The 14,396-nt window shown below is 41.3% G+C and overlaps 1 protein-coding gene across 3 annotated transcripts in view; it reads left to right on the forward strand.

Annotated features, from left to right (window-relative positions):
• Positions 1–14,396, forward strand: part of axin1 (axin 1) — a 121,945-nt gene that overhangs the window by 54,793 nt on the left and 52,756 nt on the right. For all 3 annotated transcript variants that reach the window (XM_078240736.1, XM_078240738.1, XM_078240737.1), the window contains exon 3: positions 12,386–12,526. In XM_078240736.1, the coding sequence (XP_078096862.1) occupies positions 12,386–12,526 (141 nt within the window). The remainder of the gene's footprint in view (positions 1–12,385; positions 12,527–14,396) is intronic.

Below are 14,396 nucleotides of genomic sequence, written 5' to 3' on the forward strand. Positions count from 1 at the left end.
CCTCCATAACAATGTGGCTATGTTCAGGACCATAGCAAACGGGAGGAAATGAATATGCATCCTACCATTCCGGGGTATCATGTCCACTGTGCTATTCCACCTAGCAAAATACAAGCATCCGAGGATGTGGCTAATAAAGAAAAAATGATTACCAGGGTTGTAGAAGTCTAATCTTAATGTGATTTTTTGACACTGATAGTATCTCTCAGCATGGATTAAATATGTTGAAAGTTCAGAGTGAATTAGTTTAACTGAAATACTTCAGTGTTGTTCATATTTGTGGAAACTCAGATTTTGTATCATTTATTGCAGGATATCCCAACCTGTGAAAGTATTCCATATTGTAGATGCAGTGTCTGTACACTGCTTGGAAACTGCACATTTGTCAAATCTTTAACGTTTTATGAATATCATGTTATCCTTCCCCACCACTTCCCACAACCTGTGAATATTAATGATTCTATAGCATTGTGTATGCAATGTTAGTTTTTTGAATTGTCACACTTTCTTCTGAAGGTTCGAGCTTCTGTAAGTGCAACTAAATACTCTTACTTCAACAATACCTCTCTGGGTGCATTCTTCTTGTGATAGAATCCATAATTTCAAAACTTCTATTTTTTGAGGCAAACCCTAACTGAAAGGAAACTGACCCTTCCAGTTTTCAAGGAAACCAAAACTTCTAGTCAAAGTGAAACTGGTTGGTGCTATATAAAGGGGCACAGAGCCAGTCCTGGTCCCTCCATGCAGACACTATACTTAAGAAAGCCCACCAATGCCTCTACTTTTTCAGGTGACTAAGGAAATTTGGCATGTCCGCTACAACTCTCACCAACTTCCACAGATGCACCATGCAAGGCATTCTTTCCGGTTGTATCACAGCTTGGTATGGCTCCTGCTCTGTCCAAGACTGCAAGAAACTACAAAGGTCATGAATGAAGCACAGTCCATCACTCAAACCAGCCTCCCGTCCACTGACACTGTCTACACTTCCCGCTGCCTCGGAAAAGCACCCAGCGTAATCAAGGACCCCACGCACCCCGAACATTCTCTCTCTCACTTTCTTCCGTTGGGAAAAAGATACAAAAGTTTGAGCTCACGTACCAACCAACTCAAGAACAGCTTCTTCCCTGCTGCCATCAGACTTGAATGGACCTACGTCGCATCAAGTTGATCTATCTCTATACCCTAACTATGACTGTAACACTACATTCTACACTCTCTCTCCTTTCCTTCCTTCTGTACGATGTGCTTTGTATAGTGTGCAAGAAACAATATTTTTCACTGTATAGTAATACATGTGACAATGATAAATCAAATCAAAAAGTAGTAGCAGTGGATGAGTCCAGTGGTGCAGTGCAGGCAACCTGAAAAAGAGAGGCCAGATCCAGAAGCTGAGAAGCAAAATTACAGTTGCTGCAGCTGTTTCTGTTATTCGAAGACAATAATAGTGGATTTATGCCACCTAGACAAAGTAGAGCAGGTTCTGCAGACGTGCCATTTTTGGTGAAGACAGTGTCTGTGGAACTCAAGTTGGTTGTGCGTTACTGTTGGTTGGCGATCAGACTGGCTTCCAGTAGGAGAGGAGCTGAACTTACTTGTAAGAAAGGCACCGTTTTTAATGAGTAATGATTGTAGACTACTGAGCTAATTCGTAACATCTATCTTGGTTGCATCTGCCATTTAATGTGTAATTTATAGTTTATAATCAACCACAATATGCCTGTTAATTTATGTTTAATATTGACTTTGGGTTTTAGAGTATGGGATTGTTTTTTTTTGACTCTTGTGTTGTAATAATTCTTTTTTGAACCATGGAATCTTGTGGCTTAATTCTTTTGTCAATAACTGGGATTTCTTGTACTTTTAGAAAAAGTTATTGACCTCTAGCGAGATTGTAACATTCCTGAAATCTTTTAATTTTTGTGTTGTTAGTGAATGAGACTAGTTAAAAGTACTCAACGCGTGGTAACTGCACACACAGGTTCTTGCACAGTGGAAACAAAATCTCTGCTCTCAAGGTTTGATTGAAACCTTATTGCATTAGTTTTGTATTTACTACATAATTCTGGACAAAATACTTCAACAAACTGCAAACTAATCTATCCGACCAGCATATTCTTGAATTAGAATGTAGCAAAAACTTTGAATTCCAGAACTTGATACTGAGATATATTCCTTTTAATCTGGATGTGCCTTTGTAGAGCAAACTTGATCATATGAATGTTCAGTTTTTCCTGACATTTGAGTTAATGAAGGTAACCCACAGATTTATCCCCCCCTCCAACAAAAGTAGACAGGCATTCATACAAATGCATACTGGACACTGGGTGATAGTCAGTTATTTTGCTTTTGTTTAGAATTTTGGTAGCATTCTCTTCTGTGGAGTCTCTTGATCATTCTGGTCCATCCTCTTTGAAAAAATGGTGCACTCTGAATTAGATTTTAACTTGTAGTTTACAATGGTCTTTTTGAATTTAAAAAGATTTTCTTGGTTGAATCCAATCAAGTTCAGTTTAATATCTTGCAGTATATAAACTTTTGCTGATATTTCAATGATGCAAAACTTAAATCCACTGTAATTTACTTTGACGTTTGTATTTGAGTAGTCACGTGTTTGTATTTAGCCTTTAAAGGTTTTAGATTTGTAATCGAATACATTAGCATGTTAACACTGAATGCATAATCTGAACATAGTATTTTATTCATGCTAGTAAATATGCATACAGCTAAGAGGTTTTCTGTAAACACTACATTGATGCAAATTCAGAATTTTATTTGACATTACTTAAAATAGTACGTTTGACAAAGCCCTCAATATTTTCACTTCATAAATGCAAACTATTATTTGACGAGAAAGTACTCAATGAATGGTAGGACACTAGGAAGTTCTGTGGAACAAAGGGACCGTGGCGTGTTTAGCCACAGATCTCTGTAGGCGAAAGTGCATATTAATAGGGTGGTGAAAAAGGCATTTGGGGCATTTGTCTTTATCAATCGGGGCATAGATTACAAAAAACAGAGAAGTCGTGTTGAAGTTGTATAGAACTTCGGTGAGGCGACAGCTGGAGTACTGTGTGCAGCTCTGGTCGCCATGTTACCAGAAGGGTGTGATCACACTGGAGGGGGTGCAGGGGAGATTCACCAGGATGCTGCCTGGTATGGCACATTTAAGTTATGAAGTGAGATTGCGAAAGCTTGGGTTGTTTTCATTGGAGCACAGAGGACTGAGGGCTGACCTGATCAAGGTGTACAAGATTGAGAGACATGGACAAAGTGGATAAGCAGCAGCTGTTCCCCTTAGTTGAAGGGTCAGTCACAAGTGGACATAGGTTCAAGGTGAGGGGCAGAAGGTTTAGGGGGGAAATGTAAGGAAAAGCTTTTTTACTCAGTGGGTGGTGACGGCTTGGAATGGCGCTGCCTTTTGATTTGATTTGTTATTGTCGCATGTATTAACATACAGTAAAAAGTATTGTTTCTTGTGCACTATACAGACAAAGCATACTGTTCATAGAGAAGGAACTGAGAGAGTGCAGAATGTAGTGTTACAGTCATAGCTAGGGTGTAGAGAAAGATCAACTTAATGCAAGGTGAGTCCATTCAAAAGTCTGACAGCAGCAGGGAAGAAGCTGTTCTTGAGTTGGTTGGTACGTGATCTCAGACTTTTGTATCTTTTTCCCGACGGAAGTAGGTGGAAGAGAGAATGTCTGGAGTGCATGGGGTCCTTAATTATGCTGGTTGCTTTGCCGAGGCAGTGGGAAGCGTAGACAGAGTCAGTGGATGGGAGGCTGGTTTGCGTGATGGATTGGGCTACACTCACGACCTTTTGTAGTTCCTTGTGGTCTTGGGCAGAGCAGGAGCCATGCCAAGCTGTGATATAATCAGAAAGAATGCTTTGTACGGTGCATCTGTAAAAGTTGGTGAGAGTCGTAGCTGACATGCCAAATTTCCTTAGTCTTCTGAGAAAGTAGAGGCTTGGTGGGGCTTTCTTAACTATAGTGTTGGCATGGAGGGACCAGGACAGGTTGTTGGTGATCTGGACACCTAAAAACTTGAAGCTCTCGACCCTTTCTACTTCAGGAAGCGTAAAGGAGAACATGTCCCTGTCTACGTCAACGGGGACGATGATAATCTCTTTTGTTTTGTTGACATTGAGGGAGAGATTATTGTTGCCGCACCAGTTCACCAGATTCTCTATTTCATTCCTGTACTCTGTCTTGTCATTGTTTGAGATCCGACTCACTATGGTGGTGTCGTCAGCAAACTTGAAAATCGAATTGGAGGGGAATTTGACCACACAGTCAAGTGTACAAGGAGTATAGTAGAGGGCTGAGAACACAGCCTTGTGGTGTCTGGAAGGGTGGTCGAGGCGGGTTGCCTCATATCCTTTAAAAAGTATCTGGATGAACAAAGAACAGTACAGCACAGGGAACGGGCCCTTCGGCCCTCCAAGCCTGTGCCGCTCCTTGGTCCAACTAGACCAATCGTTTGTATCCCTCCATTCCCAGGCTGCTCATGTGACTATCCAGGTAAGTCTTAAACGATGTCAGCGTGCCTGCCTCCACCACCCTACTTGGCAGCGCATTCCAGGCCCCCACCACCCTCTGTGTAAAAAACATCCCTCTAATATCTGAGTTATACTTCGCCCCTCTCACCTTGAGCCCGTGACCCCTCGTGAACGTCACTTCTGATCTGGGAAAAAGCTTCCCACCGTTCACCCTATCTATCCCCTTCATAATCTTGTACACCTCTATTAGATCTCCCCTCATTCTCCATCTTTCCAGGGAGAACAACCCCAGTTTACCCAATCTCTCCTCATAGCTAAGACCCTCCATATCAGGCAACATCCTGGTAAACCTTCTCTGCACTCTCTCTAACGCCTCCACGTCCTTCTGGTAGTGCGGCGACCGGAACTGGACGCAGTACTCCAAATGTGGCCTAACCAGCGTTCTATACAGCTGCATCATCAGACTCCAGCTTTTATACTCTATACCCCGTCCTATAAAGGCAAGCATACCATATGCCTTCTTCACCACCTTCTCCACCTGTGTTGCCACCTTCAAGGATTTGTGGGCTTGCACACCTAGGTCCCTCTGTGTTTCTATACTCCTGATGACTCTGCCATTTATTGTATAACTCCTCCCTACATTATTTCTTCCAAAATGCATCACTTCGCATTTATCCGGATTAAACTCCATCTGCCACCTCTCCGCCCAATTTTCCAGCCTATCTATATCCTGCTGTATTGCCTGACAATGCTCTTTGCTATCCGCAAGTCCAGCCATCTTCGTGTCATCCGCAAACTTGCTGATTACACCAGTTACACCTTCTTCCAAATCATTTATATATATCACAAATAGCAGAGGTCCCAGTACAGAGCCCTGCGGAACACCACTGGTCACAGACCTCCAGCCAGAAAAAGACCCTTCGACCACTACCCTCTGTCTCCTATGGCCAAGCCAGTTCTCCACCCATCTAGCCACTTCTCCTTGTATCCCATGAGCCTTAACCTTCTTAACCAACCTGCCATGTGGGACTTTGTCAAATGCCTTACTGAAATCCATATAGACGACATCCACGGCCCTTCCTTCATCAACCGTTTTGAACACGATGAACACTTGGCACATCATAACATTCAGGGCTATGGGCCAGGTGCTGGCAGATTAGGGATTAGGTGGCAGTTCACGTGTTTCTAATGTGTCGGTGCGGACTTGATGGGCCGAAGGGCCTCTTCTGCGCTATGTGGTTCTGTGATTATAAAATATATTGTAAGAAAATGAATAACTCAGCCCTCTTAAATATATGAGGAAGTTAGGTATTATAACTTTCATAGAATCCCTACAGTGTAGAAGGAGGCTATTCGGCCCATCGAGTCTGCACTGACCACAACCCCACCCAGGCCCTAGTCCCATAACCCCATATATTTACTTTGCTAATCCCACTGACACGAGTCAATTTAGCATGGCCAATCAACCTAACCCACACATCTTTGAACTGTGGAGGAAACTCACGCTGACACAGGGAGAATGTGCAAACTCCACACAGACAGTGGCCCGAGGCTGGAATTGAACCCGGGTCTCTAGCGCTGTGAGGCAGCAGTGCTAAACCCGTGTCATCGTGCCGCCCCTGTAAACTTTATTTACATTAGAGATTTTAAAGTTGCAGCCTTCACGGAAGAAGTGATTATAGTTTTATAAGCGATTATAGTTAGACTGCTGGTTGCATGCAAATATCATTTTGACATCTGAACAATCTATATGCTGAGCAGATTCTCCAGAAACTACAATTAGCAAGCAAGCCTTGATGCATTGTCAGAGATTTCTAGAGCTTCTGTGTTCAGCATCTCGTGTCAAAAATTCTATTTTCCTTAATTATCAACGAGAACAGCTTTTGAAATTAAATTAGTTAGCATTAATATATCATTTATGATCCTGCCTGCAGTTATTACTCCATGTCTTCAATCTATAGTTTTAATTTTCTCGCTATGACCATAAAACAGATACTGAAGTGATAATTAGAACATGCCTGCCTGCAAGTTCAATTTTTTGAAAAAATGAACTCTGGTGAAATGAGAAAATGCCACATCTGTCTCAGTTTAACATTCTTTTTGAAATCACCATTAGTCATCATTAATTTTATTTTAAAATAAACAAATTCATTGAATTTTGAAAGCTCTCTTTATTCTTTATGTCGATAGTAATTTGAATGTTTGAATTTTCTTGCAGCTCTGTGAGAGCATGCGAATTAGAAGCCAATCACAAAACAGTGTACACTTACTTTTTATGATAGTAAAAGCTTTTACAAATATATAAAAAGGAATAGAGTGGCAAGAGTGAATGTTGGACCCTTGGAGGACGAGAGGGGGATTTAATAGTGGGAAATGAGGAAATGGCTGAAACTTTAAATAAGTTTTTTGTGTCGGTCTTCACAGTGGAAGACACAAATAGTTTACAGAATATTAACGATAGAGGGTTGGTAGGAGGAGAGGTACTCAATACAATTAATGTTACCAGGGAGGCAGTGCTTGGTAGACTAACGGGACTGAAGGTGGACAAATCCCCGGGCCCGGATGGAATGCATCCCAGGGTACTGAAAGAAATGTCAGAGGTAATAGCGGATGCGTTAGTGGTTATTTATCAAAATTCGTTGGATTCTGGGGTAGTGCCGGCGGATTGGAAAACGGCTAATGTTACGCCGCTGTTTAAAAAAGGAAATAGACAAAAGGCGGGTAACTACAGGCCAGTTAGCTTAACGTCTGTAGTTGGGAAAATGCTGGAATCCATCATTAAAGAAAAAATAGCAGGCCATCTGGATAAGAATGGTTCGATTAAGCAGACACAGCAAGGATTCATGAGGGGACAGTCGTGCTTGACGAACTTGTTGGATTTTTATGAAGATGTAACTAGTGCGGTTGACGGAGGAGAACCGGTGGATGCGGTGTTTTTGGATTTCCAAAAGGCGTTTGATAAGATGTCTCACAAAAGGTTGCTGAAGAAGATTGGGTCACACAGAGTTGGGGGTAGGGTGTTAGCGTGGATTGGGAATTGGCTATCCGACAGGAAGCAGAGAGTCGGAATAAATGGGTGCTTTTCTGGTTGGCAGATGGTAACTGGTGGCGCGCCGCAGGGATCGGTACTGGAGCCTCAACTATTTACCATTTGTATAGACGATCTGGAGGAGGGGACTGAGTGTAGGGTAGCAAGGTTTGCAGACGACACAAAGGTAAGTGGAAAAGTGAATCGTGTGGAGGGCGTAGAAGGTCTGCAGAGAGATTTGGACAGGCTGAGTGAGTGGGCGAAGATCTGGCAGATGGAGTATAACGTTGACAAATGCGAGGTTATTCACTTTGGAGGAAATAATAGCAAATTGGATTATTATCTAAATGGAAAAAAAATTACAACATGCTACTGTGCAAAGGGACCTGGGGGTCCTTGTGCATGAGACGCAAAAACCCAGTCTGCAGGTGCAACAGGTGATCAAGAAGGCAAATGGGATGTTGGCCTACATCGCAAGGGAGATAGAATATAAAAGCAGAGATGTCTTGCTGCATCTGTACAGGGCATTGGTGAGGCCGCAGCTGGAATACTGTGTGCAGTATTGGTCCCCTTATTTGCGGAAGGATATATTGGCCTTGGAGGGAGTGCAGAGAAGGTTCACCAGGTTGATTCCAGAGATGAGGGGTGTTGACTATGAGGAGAGACTGAGCAGATTGGGTTTGTACTCGTTGGAATTTAGAAGGCTGAGGGGGGATCTTATAGAGAGCTATAAGATAATGAAGGGGCTGGATAGGGTAGAGGTGGAGAGATTCTTTCCACTTAGAAAGGAAACTAGAACTAGAGGGCACAGCCTCAAAATAAAGGGGGGTCAGTTTAGGACAGAGTTGAGGAGGAACTTCTTCTCTCAGAGGGTGGTGAATCTCTGGAATTCTCTGCCCACTGAAGTGGTGGAGGCTACCTCGTTGAATATGTTTAAATCACGGATAGTTGGATTCCTGATCGGTCGGGGAATTAGGGGTTATAGGGATCAGCCGGGTAAGTGGAACTGATCCACTTCAGATCAGCCATGATCTTATTGAATGGCGGGGTAGGCTCGAGGGGCTAGATGGCCTACTCCTGCTCCTAGTTCTTATGTTCTTTTTCATTCATGCGCACACACTCACTTATTTTTCTATACACAGAAGTTTTTGCCTGAAGTCTTCAATATGTTGATGGCAAAACCAAATCGCTGGACAAAGCGCTGCATGCCCTGACCACACTGCTCTAGCATGTCTCTTGCATCTTGATCTGATAGATGAAGACATATAGAGCACAAAGACAGTATCGTGATTGACCTCTTGACATGAAATTAAGCAGTTGTGCCACTGCACACTTTCTGTAACACATTTTCTGAAATGTATCTGTAATGTAAATGTGATCAATATGTAATCACATAATAGATTACTATGTAAAGTCAAAGCACATGGGATTGCAGGTAGTGTCTTGAGAAGGATAAAAAGCTGGTTAGCAGACAGAAAGCAGAGAGTTGGAACAAATGGGTCTTTTTCCAATTGGCAGGCAGTGACTAGTGGGGTACCACAGGAATCTGTTCTAGGACCCTGACAGTTATATTATGTCACTGATTTTGACAAGGGAACTAAATGTATTATCTCCCAATTTTCAGATGATACAAAGTTGGGTGGGAGGGTGAGCTGTGAGAAGGATGCAGTGCTGCTTCAGCGTGATTTGGACAGGCTGAGTGAATGGGCATATGCATGTCAGATGCAGTATAATTTGGATAAATGCGAGGTTATCCACTTCGAAACCAAAAATAGGAAAGCAGGCTATTATTTGGGTGCAAATTGAGAGAGGTGGATACTCAGTGAGACTTGGTGTCTTCATGCATCAGTCGCTGAAAGTAAGCATGTAGGTGCAGCAGGTAGTAAAGAAAGCAAATTGTATGTCGGCCTTCATAGTGAGATAATTTGAGTATAGTAATAGGGATGTTTTACTGCAATTGTCTAGGGTGTTAATGAGGCCACACTTGCAGTATTGTGTGCAGTTTGGGTGTCCTTACCTGAGGAAGGTTGTTCTTGCTATAGAGGAAATGTAGCGAAGGTTTACTGGGATGGCAGGTCTGTCATATGAGGCAAGACTAAGTCGGTTAGGATTCTATTCATTGGAGTTAGAAGAGAAACTTATAAAATTCTAACTGGATTAGACAGAGTAAATTCAGAAAAGAATGTTCCCAATGGTGGGACAGTCCAGAGCTAGGGGTCATAGTTTGAGGATAAGAGGTAAATCTTTTAGGACTGAAGTGAGGAGAAATTTCTTCACCCAGAGTGTGGTGAATCTGTGGAATTCATTACCACAGCAAGTACTTGAGGCCAAAACAATTTGTGATTTCAAGAAGGAATTCTATGTAGTTCATGAATCTCAAGGGATATGAGGAGAAGGTTTTGAATTTGATCAGCCATGATAATGAATGGCAGGGTAGGCTCAGAGGGCCAAATGTTTTTATGTATGTTTCTATATCAGACTTGATCATAAATCTGATATTAAAAAAAATCTTTTAGCTGACTGCATGATGCACCAATGAATTCCAATTAAGAGCATTCAAATTGATCCTTTGGCGTTTATCAGTGTAGACGTCATAGAAGGCTAGCCAACCATGGGGTGGAATGGTGGCTAGCATACACCTGGAGTATTGTGTGCAGTTTTGGTGTTCTTATCCGAGGAAGGATGTCCTTGCTATAGAGGGAGTACAGCGAAGGTTTACCAGGCTGATTCCTGGAATGGCAGGTCTGTCATATGAGAAGAGACTAAATTGGTTAGGATTATATTCACTGGAGTTTAGAGGAGTGAGAGGGGATCTCGTGGAAACTTATAAAATTCTAACCGAGTTAGACAGGCTAGATTCAGGAAGAATGTTCCCAATGGTGGGGGAGTCCAGAATTAGGGGTCATAGTTTGAGGATAAGAGGTAAACCTTTTAAAACTGAGGTGAGGAGAGATTTCTTCACCCAGAGAGTGGTGTGTGTGGAATTCACTACCACAGAATGTAGTTGAGGCCAAAACGTTGTCTGATTTCAAGAAGAAAATAGATATAGCTCGAGAGGCTAAAGAGATCAAGGGATAATAGGGGGAAGGGAAAATGAGGATATTGAATTTGATGATCAGCCGTGAACAAAATGAATGGTGGAGCAGGCTTGAAGGGCCAAATGGCCTGCTTCTGCTTCTTGTTTCTATGTTTCTATTGCTGCCTCACAATGCCAGGGACCCGGGTTCGATTCCAGTCTTGGGTGACTGCAAACTCACGCGCAGACATTCTCCCTGTGTCAGTGTGGGTTTCCTCCGGGTGCTCTGGTTTCTTCCCTCAATCCAAAGGTATGCAGGTTAGGTAGACTGGCCATGCTAAATTGCCCCTTTGTGGCCATGATGTGTAGGTTAGGTGGATTGGCCATGATCAATGTATAGGGTTAGGGTGGATTATTGGGCTCAGGTAGGGTGCTCTTTTGGAGGGTCGGTGTAGACACGATGGGCCGAATGGCTTCTTCTGCGTTGTAGGGATTCTATGATTTTTCAGTGATTCAAATCAAGTAAATCAATACAAAAAAATTGCTTGACTGAAATTTCCAATAACATTTTAATTTAGTCATAGTCATTTTTATGGGAGAAAAAGAAGTGCGTGCTAGCTCCCCAAGGAATAATACAGTCAGTCACACTCCCTGCGTGATATCCGTAGCCCTGTAAATTTATTTCCTTCAAGTACCCGTTCAATTTCTGTTTGAAATCAATGATTGTTTCCATTTCCACCACCCTCATGGGCAGCGAGTTCCAGGTTATTACCACTCACTGCATAAAAAGGTTTTTCCTTACCTTTTGTCAAAATCTTAAATCTGTGCCCCATAGTCCTTGTACCATCAGCTGCTGAAAAGCTTTTTCTTATTTAAGCTTGTCATAATTTTATACACCTCTGTCAGACCTCCCTCAGTTTCCTTTGCTCCAAGGAGATTAACTACAGCCTTTCCACCCTAACCTTGTAACATGCTGGTAAAACTTCTCTGCACTTTCAAGGACCTTCACATTTGTTTTAAAGTATGGTGGCCAGAATGTGATTTAACATGGAAAATACATATTTCGTAACACCTTAAGGTTTTTAATTTAAGGTTTACAGTTAAAAACATTTTGCTTTTAAGGCAGCAACCTCTCTCAAAAACTTGCTTCTTCCACGCAGCACTTTTCCTAGCACAGTTGCAGGGTTTACTCATCACATCTGTGCGGTTCAAACAATGCCCCAATTGCATGGAATTTTTTTTTCATTTGCTTGTAAAGTGAGTTATTTCAAAGATATAATTTGCTGTTACACTATTTGTTATAAGATCTCATTGGTTCTACTAACATTGATTCTGCAGTAGTACTTTTTGGTTTTGTGATTGGTGAGAACAAATACTACTGAATCCCTGTCGGCACAATTTGAAACAGTATACATATCTTCAGGTCTCAATGTCCAATAAGAAAAACTGAAAATATGTTTGAACTAACTAGTTAAAAGCTGGATTTTTTGCAAGTTGAGTATGGTTGTGGGATATTCGCGGTATCTGCCTGTGGGACAGTTTAGTTTAGTTCAAATCACTTGATAGTTACAAAATCATGGTTGTTCAACACTCAATTACTGTAAGAGATTAATCTAGTTAATTTGTTTTGTCTGCTCGGTGTTTTGGAACTTGTGAATATCATTTCTTTACTACTGGAAAAATAACCAGATGTTTTGATATATTCAGTCATGGATTGATTAAATTCAATAAGTGATGGTTTCTCAGTCAGCAATGATACTTAGTTTTCCAAAATGAGTAAGCAATCGTTTCTGATTTTAACATGATTTTGCATAATGCGTTTTTTTCTTTTATCCAGACATGGGTCATGGCGGGAACCTGTCAATCCTTACTATGTCAACACAGGGTATGCATTGGCACCAGCAACGAGCGCTAACGACAGTGAGCAGCAGAGCATGTCAAGTGACGCGGATACCATGTCACTGACAGACAGTAGTGTGTAAGTATTTGCATGTGGCAACATTTTTTATAGCAATTAGTTTTTATGTTGCGTAACAGTTAAATAGCCAAAGTAAGCTACTTGTAAAACATAACATGATAAAACTTATTTGTATCTTTTCTTTGGGGAATTTTTGTTTTAATAATTATGGTCTGATTTTTCTTTCTCGCTATTTTCAATTCATAAGCAGGGAGTGAGTGTATTTTAAAAATTGAGGTGGCTTTGCTCGGTGAATTATGAGGGCTCTTGAATTGTTGAAAGTAATTATTTAGATCAGCCCCTTTGTTTCAAGCTATGAAGTTGAATAATGTGAAGGTGTCCAGCCTGGGCTTCTTCTGAACTAAATTGTCCAATATAACGGACACTGCAAACATCGTAATTTATTCAACTTATTTTACTTTAAGCATGATTTGTTTTAGCTTCATGTCATTCTTTAGGTTTCAATGAAACATGGCAGTGGTAGCTAAAAGGGGATCTTCTTATTTGCCTTCCACTTACAAATTGGAATTAGTAATTCCACAAGACATTTTGCAGAGTGCATTGTCCTTTTGTTGTGCTTGTTTTTGAGTTCTGCATAATGCCTCTTTCTAAATTACATTCATAGTACCTTTTTGTCCAGTCATTGGCAACAGTTTATCTGTGGTCTGAACATACTAAAATAAATGTTTTTATTCATTGTTGTTTTCTCCATTTGTAAATTAGTGTCATTTATAGTGGGCTGTTGTCTTTGCTTGTTGCTGCCTTTATTAAACAATAGTGTTCTGTAATGGACCACTGAGGGTTCTTTTGTTTTGATTGGCTCCAGTTAGCTCCTGTATGCTTCTGGTGACACTAGCTCCTAGTTACAGTATAAGATTTGGATTGAATATCATAGATCCTTTTCAACAACAATAACAACGACTTTCATTTATATAGTGCTTTAACTTAGTGAACATCCATCTAGCAAGAGGAAAAACTTGTTTGGACTCAATGATAGATACTTAAAGCTCAGTTTCAGTTTACTTCACCTTATTTAGTATCATGCACGTAGATTACGCCTGATTTCTTTTAGATGGATGTGTAGAAGAAAGACTGAAGAACTGGGTACTAAAATTCCCAAGTCTCCAACTCCTTTTAAACTTGTATTGTGTCTCAATGAGGAATCTAGGCACTAATCCAGCTTTAATTTCAGCATTTTCAATAGACATTCACACATGGTGGGAGGAACTGTGTTTTGCGCACAGCACAGGGCTGTCCAATTGGAATCATTAGTAGGTGTATGATAGCTCTTGATGTGGCAGCCCTACAGACCAATTTCTGGACACCGAATCAGAGCAAACTACCAATTTACCATCCCAAATGAACTTCTCAAAAAAGACCCAAATAATTGTAGTTGGTTAAAGTTGGCTTTGAGATGCTTGCTTTGTTCTGGACTAAAAGTTAAGACTGAGCTGGTTGCATTTCAGCTTGGGCTGTTCAGAAAGAAGTGAGTATTATGCTCACAGTTTCATTTTGATTTGTTTCACAAAGAGTTTGCAGCACAGAAGGGGGTTGTATGATTGTACCAGCTCTTTGAAAGAATTTTTCAATTAGTCCCACTCCTCTGTTCTTTCCTTAACCTATAATTTTTCCCCTTTTCAAGTATTTATCCAATTCTCCATTGAAAGTAATTATGAATCTGCTTCCACCACTCTTTCAGACAGTGCATTCCAGATCATCAGAACTTGTTGCGCCAACTTTTTTCTCATGTAGCCCCTGGGCACAGTGATTAGCACTACTGCCTCACTGCGCCAGGGACCCGGATTTGATTCCAGCCTTGGGTGACTGTGTGGAGTTTGCATGTTCTCCTCATGTCTGCATAGTTTCCTTTGGGTGCTCTGGTTTCCTTCCA

Source organism: Mustelus asterias, chromosome 23, assembly GCF_964213995.1.
Source record: "Mustelus asterias chromosome 23, sMusAst1.hap1.1, whole genome shotgun sequence".
In the NCBI taxonomy this organism is placed as follows: domain Eukaryota; kingdom Metazoa; phylum Chordata; class Chondrichthyes; order Carcharhiniformes; family Triakidae; genus Mustelus; species Mustelus asterias.